At 36.2% G+C, this 14,603-nt stretch overlaps 1 protein-coding gene and 1 non-coding gene across 2 annotated transcripts; both read right to left on the reverse strand.

Moving 5' to 3' along the window:
• Positions 1-503: 503 nt before the first annotated feature.
• TRNAC-GCA lies at positions 504-575 on the reverse strand. Its single transcript has one exon. It is a non-coding gene; the product is annotated as a tRNA-Cys (tRNA).
• Positions 576-2,635: 2,060 nt separating this feature from the next.
• LOC113349316 (amino acid transporter AVT3C-like) lies at positions 2,636-4,598 on the reverse strand. The gene has a single exon (XM_026593265.1). The coding sequence runs from the start codon at positions 4,357-4,359 to the stop codon at positions 3,094-3,096; it is 1,266 nt and encodes a 421-aa protein (XP_026449050.1). The 5' UTR covers positions 4,360-4,598; the 3' UTR covers positions 2,636-3,093.
• Positions 4,599-14,603: the final 10,005 nt, after the last annotated feature.

A 14,603-nucleotide genomic window follows, 5' to 3' on the forward strand; every position in this document is an offset into this window, starting at 1 on the left:
AAGACTCGTAAGCTTCGAAAACTAAGGGAGGGGGAACTAAGGCAAATGATGCTGTTAGTCTTGCCTTAGTGAAATGGCTCACTTGGAAATCTGAATGGAAGGAGGTTTTAGGAGGGAGAGATCATTTCAGAAGGTTAACTGAAAAAGATGAAGATTGGGGTAACAAACTGATGGTATGTCCAAAATTAAGTTTGATATTGATATACAAACTTATTGGGGGTAACAAACTGATATTGATATTGTTACTAGAGCTTCCACCAAATCTAAAAATCGATTTTTTTCGCCATATTTTTCTGTGTTGTAGTCTTCTGGAGATTGATATCAGTTATGGAAGAGAGATTTTAAAGGAGGAGCATGTACTTGTAGAGGGACAGTCGCTCATGTTTGACATTCCTAATTAATTACTGCGGTGTCAAAGCTAAAAGTGAAAGGGGGAATGTACTTGCTTGTTTCGGTTTTGACTCACTGTTGGTTAAAATGTGAATGAAATGAAGAAATAAAAAAGGGCCCAACCGGGTTCGAACCGGTGACCTCTTGATCTGCAGTCAAATGCTCTACCACTGAGCTATGGACCCATTGATTAATTGGATCATCTTAGTCCTTTTTGTCATCTTAGCAACTGTGAAAAGTTAATTAAACCAAGTGGCAAGTGACTTGTCATTCCCCACTTGTCAATTCCAAGAGGCAAATCACTTTGAGATGGAAGCCAAAGTATGTCCATGCCATGGAAATGAGTTGTTTGGAGGCAAAATCTGAAACCATCACTGCACTTGCCTTTTCCACAATTTTGTTGGAAATGAGATATTAGTCGCCTTTTCCAATACTAGCTGCAACTAATTACCTGGACCATAACACTTGATTTCTAGTATGGAAACAACTAGTGCAGTAGTGATATTATCTATGGAATGCAAAAAATGCGGAACCCAAGACCCCAAGCAGCCAAGGCCTAACCTATCTCAAATGTAGTTCGATATCGTGTTAGAATTAGCTCCAACAACAGAACTGCAACAACAATTGCTAGAGTTTAAGAAAAATACAATAGAAACTACAAAAGAATTGACAACAAGAGAAATTATGCATAAAGAGTTCACCATTTTTTCTACTGTCAAAACATCTCAAATTCATTGTTCTGAGACCCATCAGCCATGAGTCTGAAACACTTTAAATAGGAAATTGTTTTGCTCTAAACTGGATATTAAACATTTCAATCCCAATTGCAAGATAGAGCAAAAGTGCAAAACATAGAAATTACCCATGGCAATTTTTATCTCATTTAATCACCCATTCTTACTTTGGCCCTTTGTACTGTAGACTAAAACTGTTGACAATACAAAGGAGGGAGCCCAATTCTTAAATCGATATGTGTCAATATTTAGGTGTGCTAAATCTCGGCAGATAGTGCACAAGGGGGGAGCCCAATTCTTCCTGCCAACCAGACACAATTCTACCCTCAACACCAACTCATTTGAATAGAGTAATTGTAACAGAAAATTTGAGATTATATTTATAACTTGTGGACTGGATTCTTGAAGACCCGGCAATAATACCTGAAATGAAACAAACAAGAATCGGATGGTACATACTATATAATAGATCAATGCACACACCCACCACAATCGTAGAGCACAAGTTGAATGCAATCTATGAACAAAACCCCCAGAGTTTGTGATGATCTAACGAAACAATTTCAGGTCAAGTTTAATAAAATAAAGTTTGGAATGTAAGTTTATTAACGTTCCCTGAGATCACAAAGTTTTTTTTTTTTTTTTTTTTGCAGTTTTCTTACACCCATCAGGAGGACGGGCACTCGAGCAGGGAATGTGGCCAAAGGAAATCTGGCAATGGGATTCAATACCAAAACACGTGAAGTTAAAACTTCAAGATAAATCAAATTATTTGGTGGTGGTAGAAACATCATCATCGAATACTGAGGGTACATTTTATAAAGCAACAGATAATAATCTATGACGAACCAACTGAGTTTGGTAAGGAATCCATCAAATAACCTTGTATGGCAAAGAAAATAAATAAATTATTTAGGTACCAAAAAATGTCAGATACGACCAATAATTGAAGAAACATGTGTCCCTCCCTCGTATAAAGATTTAAGTATTTAACTTGTACCAATCCAAAAGCTGATTTTACTAGCACTTGTCAAATTGTAGACGACTTCTTCAATGCAATCTATCTACATCTACTCCACCATCAAGGTCTTAAATCATCTAATTAAGGGGGTTTGCTGCAATCAATCTTCTCATCTTGTGGTCTTCTTTTGGCAAGTGAACATGAACACCTACCTTTATAAAAGGTCCCAGTGTTGCTATCAGTTTGTGATAAGAATGCAGAAACCAACATGGACGCCCATAATTTGGATTGGACCATTCAATGTAAACATCAACCCATAGAGAAGTAAAATGAATCTGTAAAAGCATTCACTCAGATTCAGGAAGCAATGAAACCAGACTAAAAGGTTTTCTGAAACAGCCATGCATATTTTTCATTCAAAAGCTCAAGCACCAAATTACATAGTTCATTTGACAAAGTTACATTCCAACAGTAATTTTCATTCAGAATGAAGCAAAGACTAAAAGGGTTTTTGAAACATTCATTCAGATTCAGGAAGCATTCATTCAGATTCAGGAAGCATTCATTCATTCAAAAGCTCAAGCACCAAATTACATAGTTCATTTGACAAAGTTACATTCCAACAGTAATTTTCACCATCTCCTATAAAAAGAGGCAATTCCATGGCATCACTAGTATGAAGAAAGCATAGAAGAGCACAAAATGAGATGCACATTGTTAAATGAAATGCACATTTAGGCCAAAGCCCCATTCAGATTGACCTGCACTCATTTAACCAGCTTACTAATCAATTGCAGCAGCAAAAGAGCAAGCAGGAGCTCAAATATAACTGACATTATTTATATAAGAACATGAATTCATAGAAGGAGTTCTTGACACATATAAACAAGAGGAGTTCAAGCCAGACACACTTCACTACACAGTTGCAGTAAATATTAACTGTGCCTAAAGAAAATAACAAAGTGGGCAAATGCAAAACAAATAGGACACAACTCTTCTCAACTATTTCTAGACTTTCACTGAGAAAATCTCTATCGTTGCGGACGCAGTTCCTGAAATTCCCAAAATTACACCCAAAACCATAATCACAATATCCAAAATCAGCACTCCCAACTTCATTTCCTCCTTGAACACCATCAAATGAAACAAAGAAGGCAATACAAACCCAAGTACAACACAAAAACTGCTGCCCACCAGAGATAAGAAATCAGCAAAGTTTGGCACTAAAAGTGCAACCAAACTTACAGCTAGAACCAATGCCCATCTCATCCAAATGCAATACCTTCCTTCACAAAATCTTCTTTCGCAGACTTCATAAACCGGATTCATCATCAAAGGGAATGTGAAGAAAAGGTTGATGCATAATCCCAATTGAACCAGCAGGCTGATCACTCCTTTCCCAAGATTTGTAGTGATGATATCCTTTGTATCTTCGCCAAATGCCATATAACCCAATACTCCAAAACCAATATACATCAAAGAAATGAAACCCATTGAAATCCCCAAATTCCTACCAAATTTAGCTTTATCCCTGGTCTCTGATTCTAATGGTAACACCATTCCAATCCCTTCGAAAGCGTAAACTGCAACCCCCAATCCATAAAACACAACAGAAAGACCACCAAAAGCTTGCAAAACAGGCTTAGTTTGCATATAAATCATGATATCTTCAACCATAACAACACCCATAGCTCCAATATCAACAACATCGGCAAAAATACTCAGAGGTGCAAGATGAGTAAGAGTTGGAATCGAATTCAAACCTAATTGAAACGGAAAACAACTCCAAATGTAAAAAGCTTTAGGACTAAACCCTAATACTTTCTTTGTATTAGATAGATGTGCGAAAGTATTAGCTATAAAAATCAAATAACTAACACAGAATCCAGCTTGAGTAAGTAAAATCATAATATCAACAGAGAATCTCCCAACTTCACCACAAACAGTGAACCCCAAATCGCCAAAAGAATTGATTTTAGAAAACCCCCCATTTTTTGATTCAAGCTTCCTGCGTGTTTTCACCAATAACATCATACAATGATAGGTTAAGAAAGCCACAAACACAATCATGAGAATCCCAAAAACCCATCCAGTTTTCTTGAAAGTATAAGGTAAACCAAGAACTCCAGCGCCTACAATTGCAATGAAAATATTAGCGAATGTTTTTGGTTGAGATGAAAGATGATGTTCTGATCTTGTAATCAAAGGTGTATCTTCTCTTGGAAATGGTGGTAGAACATTAGTTGATGAACCTGCTTCTTCATCAAACCCCATTGAATCAGATTTTTGAACCTCAATTTGGATCTATTGAGCTTGACCCTTTCAATCTAATCTCAAAATATCTCTGGGTTTTCCTTCAATTCTTGTTATAATCTGCAAGAAATTGAAGACAAGTGATGTGTGTGTTTGGATTGAAGCTTCTTTTCTCCTTCCTTGATGATGATGATGAAATTTCTCTCCACTGGTTTTGGTTTTTGCAGAGAGAAACTTTTCTGGAGACCTTTTTTCAGCGATTTTTATAAGAAAAAGTCGTCTGGTTTTACACGTGGCCCTTTTTTCTTGACCAAATGTTTGATTTTTATATTGGACCAATCATTTCGCTGTGTTTGTGCACACACGTGGGTGAAAAAGATTATCTCCGTTATCTTTTCTATCTGAAGTTTCTGGAAGTACGCGAAGAAAGAGGAGAGATTACGAAATGGTCCTTGAAAAAACAAAAATGTGACTGTTTAGATATTTTGAAGGGCTCAGCAGCTGATGATAATCGTAGAGATGGGTTATTCAGGCTTCAGGATCATCCAATCCAATGAGGCTGCTCTTTCAATAATATCTTTTGTCTCCGTCGAAGAGATTTTTCCAGGTTGTAAGCTTTTTGGGGTTTTGCTGATGAGATTGTACGGTATGTGTGATAAGATGGAGAATTTCTGATAAGTTCTGCAAGCAGTCACAGGGTATTCACGGTTGTTTTGGGACTTGTATTCAAGATTGCAGCAACTTTGAAGGAACTATTCTGATGTCGTGAAGTCGTGAAAATGGAGCCCCATTTGAATACGTAAGTGTGCTTGGTGAGGTGTCAGTTCGTTTTGTTTTGTATTGTTTAGGTCGAGTGCATAATTGATGTTGAGAAGAAAATATCTTCGGGCACCTGTTGGTTGCTTGTGTCTACTAGCAAGTACGTCTCAGTTTTTAAATGATTTGGTGTTGGTGTTTTTTTTTGACTTGACCAAAAAGAGACGAGCATTATATTTCAATACTGTTAAAGGGGCGGCATGTTTCATTGGAGGGGCGGCAAGTGTGATAGCAATGTCGTTTTTATTGGTTAGGGGTGTTCTATAGGGGTGTAAATTGACTAGGTTATCCTCTTCTATTTTAAACCTAATGGAATCAGAAAAATCAAAACATTTTTTTTTGATTTTTTCACCTTCTCTTCTCCTCCTCCACTAAAATTGAAATTTTCATCGTCCTCGATTAATCAACGATTTAAAAAATTGATAATCGTTGATTGAAAACTATATTTCGAAAAGACACGGTTAGGATTTAGTTTATTGTGTTTGATTTAAGTTAGTTTTGTATCAAAAATTAGGGGTTTGGATCAAAATTGAAATTTCTGTGTTGCATGTGAGTTACGGTTGGTAATAACTCCAATTGGAACCGTAACTGTAGATTTGGTTGATGTTACGGTTCATTTAACTCAAATACCAACCGTAAGTTCTTGATTTTGAGATAAAATGTTCAGTTACGAAATTTTTTTGCAGCCGTAAGTTACTTACGGTTGGTCTCGTTACTTAAGTTACGAACCGTAAGTTGTTCTGGATGTTTCAATTTCTTTTCACGGTTTGTAATTGCATCACTGTTATCAACCGTATTTGAGTTACGACTTGTAACTCACATAACCTTACCAACCGTAGGTAAGTTACGGTTGATCTCGATTCATTAGTTACCAACCGTAATTTGTTACGGTTGCTATGTGTTGTTATACTACCAACCGTAACTGGTATTACGATTGGGTTTTCCCCAAATTGAACCAGTTACGATTGGTATTCGATACTTTTGGAACCGTAACTGCAAGTTACGGTTGGTAACGAGCTAAATTCCAACCGTAAGTTCTTCTGAAATTTTAAAAGTTTCGATTTTTTTATGTACTTTAGATAATTTTGAGCGACAAAAAGCTAATGGGAACTAATTTAGAGATTCACCCATCTCAAATTTGTCACTGGAATCACTCATTTTGGTTGAGTGAATCAAAATCTAGGGTTTCACAAATATCACAAAAGTTTCTTTTTCTTCCCCTCACAACTTTTTTTTTCAACTCTAAAAATCCAATTTTAGAGTTATTATAAATGAAAATTAATTATCAACACTAATCTTGATTATCAACACTAATTTTGTTTATTAATAATAAGGATTAATTGGTTATTTCAATATATTTTTTTGATAAGGGGTGGCATGAATTATCATGTAATGACCCTTTTTATCTTATTAGATTACCGCCCCTCTAATGGATCATGCAGTCCCTTTAACAGGATTGTTATATTTGGGGCTTTTAGTGAGGGGTTGTTGCCTGTTACTGTAGGGGTAGCCATTGGAGGTGTGTGTGATGGGAGGAATATTGATGTTATCTTATCTTTTCATTATCTTGATTAACTTTTCATTACCTTGATTAACTATTGTTAATTAAACAAGGTTGGTGTCGCTCGGATAGTCGTATCCAGAGTAGCCTACCCTACCCAAGCAGTAGCATTTAGATTCATGGCATTCAAGTACGCCACTCCAAGTTTCACAACACATGCTATAAGAAGGCACGTTTTTGTGGAGTGAAGGCAAAAAAGCTCAAGATGACTATTGTTACTCCCGCAAATGCATCCTGCAAATTTTTATTCTGCTGTGTAGTCCGGTGGTAATGTGGTTCAGGAAATCAAGCTTCACCCACATTTACTTCAGCTTTATAAGTTTTTCATCGATATAAATAGCAACACAGCTAGTTATGCAACAGAAGATTTTAACCTTCTTTCTCTTCTCTTTTCTTCTCAAATGCTTACCCATACGCATTCAAGCTTTTCCATACATTATATAAATCAGATAACCAAGAACACATAGAACATGATACAATTAACCCAGTTTATTGCATCAAAGAGGAAGATAAACAAAACTTGTCCAATTAGGGACTTACACAGGCTTATTCCTCTTGAATCAAGCCTTTACTTTACCAAAACTCTCTCAATTTGAGTCTTACAGTCTCTTATGCAAATCTACGGATTTTCTAATGCCTTTACATTATTTAAACAGTGGTTACAATGGTCAAAACCGTGCACAACACTTGTACACGCATTGGGCAGCTATCTGTCTAGTATGGCAATTACATAACCGCCGATAAATGTGCATACTGGACAGTTTCTTTCCCAACTCGAGCCAGCCTTCAACAAATGTTCCAAAAAAGTTATGGACACTACTATTAGGTTAAAAAAGTCCTTATATAATTTTTCGCCCATGTATCACATCTTTGGCATGCTTTAACCAACTATAACCATCACTTGAGCCATGATGCACCACCACAGCGTCATACATGATTTGGCCTCAGCCAATGTACAACAATCATTGCGTTGTACGTTATCCTGGACATGCACTTAGCTCATTTTGATTGTCAGTAACGCACCATGCATGATTTTCTCTTATGCGTCATTTTGCTTTACTTCGAAAATTGCTCGACAATATTAATGCATACTCTTGCATCACTAGCTTGCTTGCACTGTCCAAGCTTTGGCATCCTTTGACTAATGCATAGGCCAACTATCGGCTTATTCTATGTTCTTGCACTATCCTTGAGCTTGAGATAACTCAATTCCATGGATATGCATCAATGCAAGCATCGCATGCTGCATTCATTATTTAGCCTTGTCTTGCCTTAATGAAGCTTCATTGTGTCGGCCAATATGCTTTATTGCTCGGCCACTGACTTTACAGTGTATTGTTACCATTCCGTTTCATTGGCCCTATAATGTAGCGGTACCATTGTGCTTCCCAGACTCTGTAGGGTAACATTGTCCTAGCGCTTTACGGAAATGCAGTATAGTGCTATCATAGCGCTTCACTGACTAGGCCGACTATGTAGTATTGCGCCACTATAGCGCTTCACCGACTAGACCGGTAATACCTATCCAATAGACATTCAGAATGTGAAATCATAACGTGTTAGAGTAGGTGTACCGGATAAAGCGTGTACCCCCTCTTCATCGTTCTTTTCTTAATCTACTTGACTTCCAAACTCTTAAAAATTCTACCATGTTTTCTTTCTAAAATTATGTCATCTTGATATTGTATCACTCAAACCCATCTATTTGTATTTCATGCTCTTGTGATCACATGCATACTTTTTTGATTCAAGTGTAATCATCAAACGAAATCAAGGCATGGTTTTGAAGAATTAAATTTAATAAAGGTTGGTTAACTTTCCTGGAAAATTTGGATGGAGTTGAGGAATATAATTTGGGATATGCTTGCTTCAGCGCTTGTACCGCGTGAAGATATGGCCGGGAGCGGAAAGGGGTGCAAAAAATATCTCTACCTATGAGAGTGGTGCATAATAAGATTGTAGACATGGGTGAGCAGTTTAGCCCAAATGGCTCCCAAACTCGATTATAATTATTATGGCCTCTTTTTTTCTTAAGTATCGGTCGTTTGGTATAATTATTATTTTCACGATTCTTAGTCATTATTGAATGACAAGTTGGTTACATCTTTGGATTTATAGCCTATCATTAAAATTGTTGGATGTTAGTGAAAATGCGGGGGCCTAACAACCACACCCAAAAATTCGTTTGGCAATCTGAGAGGACTTACTCCAATATACTTTTGAGAGAATCAACTAGACACTCAGAGTACTCAATCTAAAGTAAAGTATATCAAAGAGTTTAATATCTCTTAATTCAATCTGCAATCAACAAATAAAAATCTGCCAGCCCGATTGAATAAGAGGAGTAAGTTGAACGGTACCAAAGACCAATGTTCAAGTGTCAATCAATGTAAATAAACAACCCAAGGTTGGATATTCTAATTGATTGATCTTAACGCACAACCTGTGATATTTCAATTATATAAAAAAATATAATGCGGAAAAGAAATAACACAGACACCAGAATTTTGTTAACTAGGAAACCGCAAATGCAGAAAAACCCAGGGACCTAGTCTAGATTGAACACCACACTGTATTAAGCCGCTACAGACACTAGCCTACTGCCAATTAACTTCGGACTGGATTGTAGTTGAACCCTAATCAATCTCGCACTAATTCAAAGTACAGTTGCGCTCCTTACGTCCCTGATCCCAGCAGGATACTACACACTTGATTACCTTAGTTGATCTCACCCACAACCAAGAGTTTCTACGACCCAAAGTCGAAGACTTGATAGACAAATCTGTCTCACACAGAAAAGTCTATAGAATTGAATAAATCTGTCTCCCACAGAAATACCCAAGAGTTTTTGTTTCGTCTTTTGATAAATCAAGGTGAATAGGAACCAATTGATAACCCGGACTTATATTCCTGAAAAACAACCTAGAATTATCAATCATCTCACAATAAACTTAATTGACTAGCGAAACAAGTTATTGTGGAATCACAAACGATGAGACGAAGGTATTTGTGATTACTTTTATATCTTGCCTATCAGAGATATAAAATCTCGAGCCAATTATTTCAATTGTACTCAACACTATAGAAACAACAATATCAGATCACGCAACTACAAAGATAATAGTTGGGTCTAGCTTCACAATCCCAATGAAGTCTTCAAGTCGTTAACCTACAGGGTCTCGAGTAGAAACCTAAGGTTAAAGGAGAATCGACTCTAGTTATGCAACTAGTAACACACAAGAGGTGTGGTGATTAGGTTTAGGTTTACCAATTGGTAGAGTTCTCCTTTATATAGTTTTCAAATCAAGGTTCGCAATCCAAGTTACCTTGGTAACAAAGCATTTAATATTCACCGTTGGATGGAAAACCTGATCCAATCAAGATAATATCTTTCAACCGTTAGATCGAACTTAGATTGTTACACACAAATGAAATGTACCCTCATTTAGGTTTATGTAACCGTACCTAAACGCGTACACCATGTTGGTTCACAAATAGTTAACCGAGGTTAGCCATATGATTACTCTCATATCAACCTTATTCATCTCAACCATAACTAGTTCAAATGACTCAAATGACACTAGTTAAAGAGTTGTTCAATTGCTATAGAAAACACAATTGAAACCAAATCGGTTTGATTCACTTGAATCAATCATGAACATTATAGCCCCGGTTTGCAAAGATTTCATTCCTTATGATTTAAATGTTTAAGTTCATGAACTGACCGATTTGACAAAGTAACCAGCTTAAATATGCATATGGGTATGCGTACTTAAGCAACCGGATTTGAGTTTGTTTAGTTTCCAAACTCAGCAGAAATTTTCGATTCGAAAACTTCCGCCAGTATGTGTACGGGTACGCATACTTAAGGTGACTAGTTAAGAGTTTGTCAAAACCAAACTCAGCAGAAATTTTCGGTTCGAAAACTTCCGCCAGTATGCGTATGGGTACGCATACTTAACCTGTCTCCTTCACCAATTTCGTAGAGACACATATGCATACACTTGGCTCTCGGTTTATGGATTTATACACTAATGTGCAGACACATTATATATGCTTATATCCAAACATGGTTACATTCTCAAATCTTTATTTCAATCATTGAAACATTCTTCTATAATGACAATAGCCGTTTTCACACACTATTAGCATCAAAGAAATTTTCAAGATATTGAAATAATCATTATCGAAACATTCCAATCCTACATCAAATGATTGTATCACACAAACCATGTAAGATGTTACTCGGAAATTTTATCATGATATAAGATGAACTTGGTCGAAGAGAAAGCTTAACAACACATATTTCGAGAAATATGTAAACGAGATATACTCAGCTCGAAATCTCAAATGTGTATAGATTAAACTATATCTTAACATAACTTATGTCTCAATATAGGAGATAGTAGAAATAGACTTTCCAAGTGATAGATGAGTTCAAGTCTCCACATACCTTTTGTCGAAGAAGTTCCACAAGCTCCCCTTAGTAGTTCTTCGTCTTCAAATGATGAACTCTGTGAAATCTAAGCTCAACTACACTATATATGTCCTAGTCCGAGACATCTATAAATAGGCTAGAAATCAAGACTTATATTTTTGATCACTAACATTGACAAACATGCTTGAGATAGCAACGCATACGAGTTCAACCTAGAAGTGCTCTAACGATCTCCCCCTTTGTCAATTTTAGTGACAAAACTATCAATACATATGGATTACAAAATAGATAGAAATTGTAGCTTCTCATCCAAATGCTTGATCTCCTTGGCATCTTCAACGCGACTCGAAATCTTCGTCACTTCCAAGTACTCCATGATCCTAAAGATTGTAAGTTCAGCATCATAGTTGTTGAAGATCCGTAGCGATAACAATGAGAAAACAAAGTGCTCTCAATCATTGTTATACAGTGTCATAGTATTATTACACATCATCAAAGTTCAATTGTATCACAACTTTGACAACAATACTATGGTGATATGTATCACTCCCCCTTAGTCAATACTTCATCTCAACATGAAAACCACTTCCCCTTACATAATGATCCATAAACCATATGTATTTTTAGTATCACACTACACATTAATTCTCCCCCTTTTTGTCAATATAAATTTGCAAAGGTACGAAAACTAGTGGGATTCTCATGAAATTTTCACAGAGATACTTCATGACCAAAAGAGAATACCATATCAACTTATTTAGATGCCATCATAAAGCCGAAGCTAAATGTATTCATCAAGGAGTTTATAAAGATACAAGATAACCCCTAATATTCCACAGCTGCACTCCCCACAAAGATTTGGCAATTAAGCAAAAGTTTAAAAAGAACTCTCCCCCATAAAATCTCATTCCCGAAAGAATAACAAAGGCGACCTTGCTTTTACAAGAAAAGAAGGATTTCTTTGAACAAAATCAAATCACATGAAAATATGAATTTATATCCAAAATATTCAATTCAATTATCCACAAAAGAATTCATGATTAATCCAATCGAAATGCACAATTAAATTAACCACAAGAAACCCATGATTAATTCAATCGGAATACACAACCAAATTAACCACAACGTGATCAATTCAATTGGCCATGCTCGACATAAGAGAATTTACGGAGCAACAACTAAAATGACCAAAAGAGAATGATCAATTTAGTTGGTCATGCTCAAACATAAGGAACCTTACGGAGCAACACAGTATATGCACAAAGATGTGGATCGGAGATCGACGAATACTGCGGAATAAACAAGGATTCATTCTATTTTCCATCACCTATTTGCGCAACTACATATAATAGACTTAATCCCTGTAAACAAAAGTTTTATCCTTTATTCCATCAAAACAATGACATAAAAGGCTTTAACTTTTGTAATGTCAAAAGTTCATTTTATCTTCTATCAATATATTCATACCGACATAATAGAGATAACTTTTGAACAAGTATATGATAGTCACAGGTTCACGGATGTAAACAACATATCCCATAACATTTTGCAATATATAAAATCATAAAGATTAAAATTGCAAAAAACATCTTCAAAAAACTTAGAATTTAAATAAATAAATCTAAAAACATAGAAGATGAAAATTGTGGGACATAGCTATGTGTACTCACAATAATGGCTATTCCAAACCCTAGTTATTCTTCTAAAAACATAAAAAGAAGATTTACTAGACATTGAGACCTCTGAAGAATTCTTTATCGTCCCCGAACTCCTTGTCGTCAACAGCCATGGGAACATAAGTTTCATGGAGAAAGGAGTCAATTCCGACAAATCTTCTAGGCTGATGATGTCGAATCAGGTCCTTCTGAATTTCGAGAGTTCTCATAACAAAAGCCTTTATTTGTTGAATCTCCTTCCTTGCTTCCTTCAACTCTTCAAGAACATCAGAAAATTTCTGAGAATTTGAAGGAACAACTCTTGGCTTCCTAAGATTCCTTCCTTTTCTCTTCAAAGTTTGAGGTAACGGAGATTTTTCTTTTTCCTTCATGATTGATGGCTTAACAATCATATTAACATCTTTTCCATCAGAACACATGATGCTTGGAGTCTCCATACTTGTATGGGTTTGTGAGAGTGTTAGAGCATTGCTCGGTCGAACTCGCATGCGTTGTTATCTCAAGGATGTTTGTAAATGTTAGTGATCAAAACTATATGTCTTGATTTCTAGTTTACTTATGACTAAGTCTCGGTCTAGGATAGTTAGGTATAGTTGAGCTCCAGACTCCATGGCGTTTATCTTACGAAGACGAAGAACTACTCAAGGAACCAGTGGAACTTCATCCGACCAAAAGGTATGTGGAGACTTGAACTCATCTGTCACTCAAAATTCTATCTACTCTATCTCCTACTCTTGAGGCAAAAGTCGTATAAGTATGATAGGTTTCATACATACACATTTGCTATTTCAAGCCGAGTTCACTCGCCTATCTTTTTCTCGAAATATGTGTTGGTAAGCTTTTGCTTTAACCATTTTCATCTTTACCCGTGACGAAATTCATGATGACGTTTCAATCTTGAAAATAGCTTTGATGATGATAGTCGATTTTTTTTGTCTAACGACTATTATAACATTATAGAAGAATGTTTCAATGATTGAAATATAGAGTTGAGATTACGTAACCAACTATGGATATAAGCATATAGAGTGTGTTCGCACATTAGTGCATAAATCCATGTGCCGGAAACCAAGTTCCTGCATATGTTTGCATGCGGTATTGGTGAAAGAGACAGGTTAGGTACGCGTACCCGTATGCGTATTGGCGGAAGTTTTCATACCGAAAATTTCTGCTGTAGTTTGTGAAGTTTGCAAACTAAAAACCAGTCACCTTAGGTATGCGTACCCATACGCTTACCCACGAAAGTTTTCAAACCGAAAATTTCTGCTGAGTTTCCAAACTCAAGCCCGGTAGCTATGGTACACGTACCCGTACGCGTACCTAAGCTGGTTATATTTCTCAAATCGGTAGTTTCATGAACTTAAACAATAAATTAATAAGGAATGCAATCTTTTAAAACCATGACTATATTGTTCATGAATTGATTCAACTGAATCAAACCGATTTTGTTTCAATTTTGTCTATGTATAAAGATCTAAGCAATTGAACAACTCTTGAACTAGTTCTTATGAGTCATTTAAACTAGTTACGAGAAAGATGAATACGGTTAATATGAAAGTGCTCATATGGCTAACCATTGGTTAACTGTTTGTGAACTAACCCGATGTACACGTTTAGGTACTGTTACTCAAACCTAAATGAATACATTTCATTTGTGTGTGAGGCAAGCTAAGTTTCGATCTAACGGTTGAGAGATATTATCTTGGATAAGTCAGGTTTTTCATCTAACGGTGAATATTGAATGCTTTGTTACCAAGGTAGCTTAGATTGCAAA

The sequence above is a fragment of the Papaver somniferum genome, chromosome 2, assembly GCF_003573695.1.
Source record: "Papaver somniferum cultivar HN1 chromosome 2, ASM357369v1, whole genome shotgun sequence".
NCBI classification, from domain to species: domain Eukaryota; kingdom Viridiplantae; phylum Streptophyta; class Magnoliopsida; order Ranunculales; family Papaveraceae; genus Papaver; species Papaver somniferum.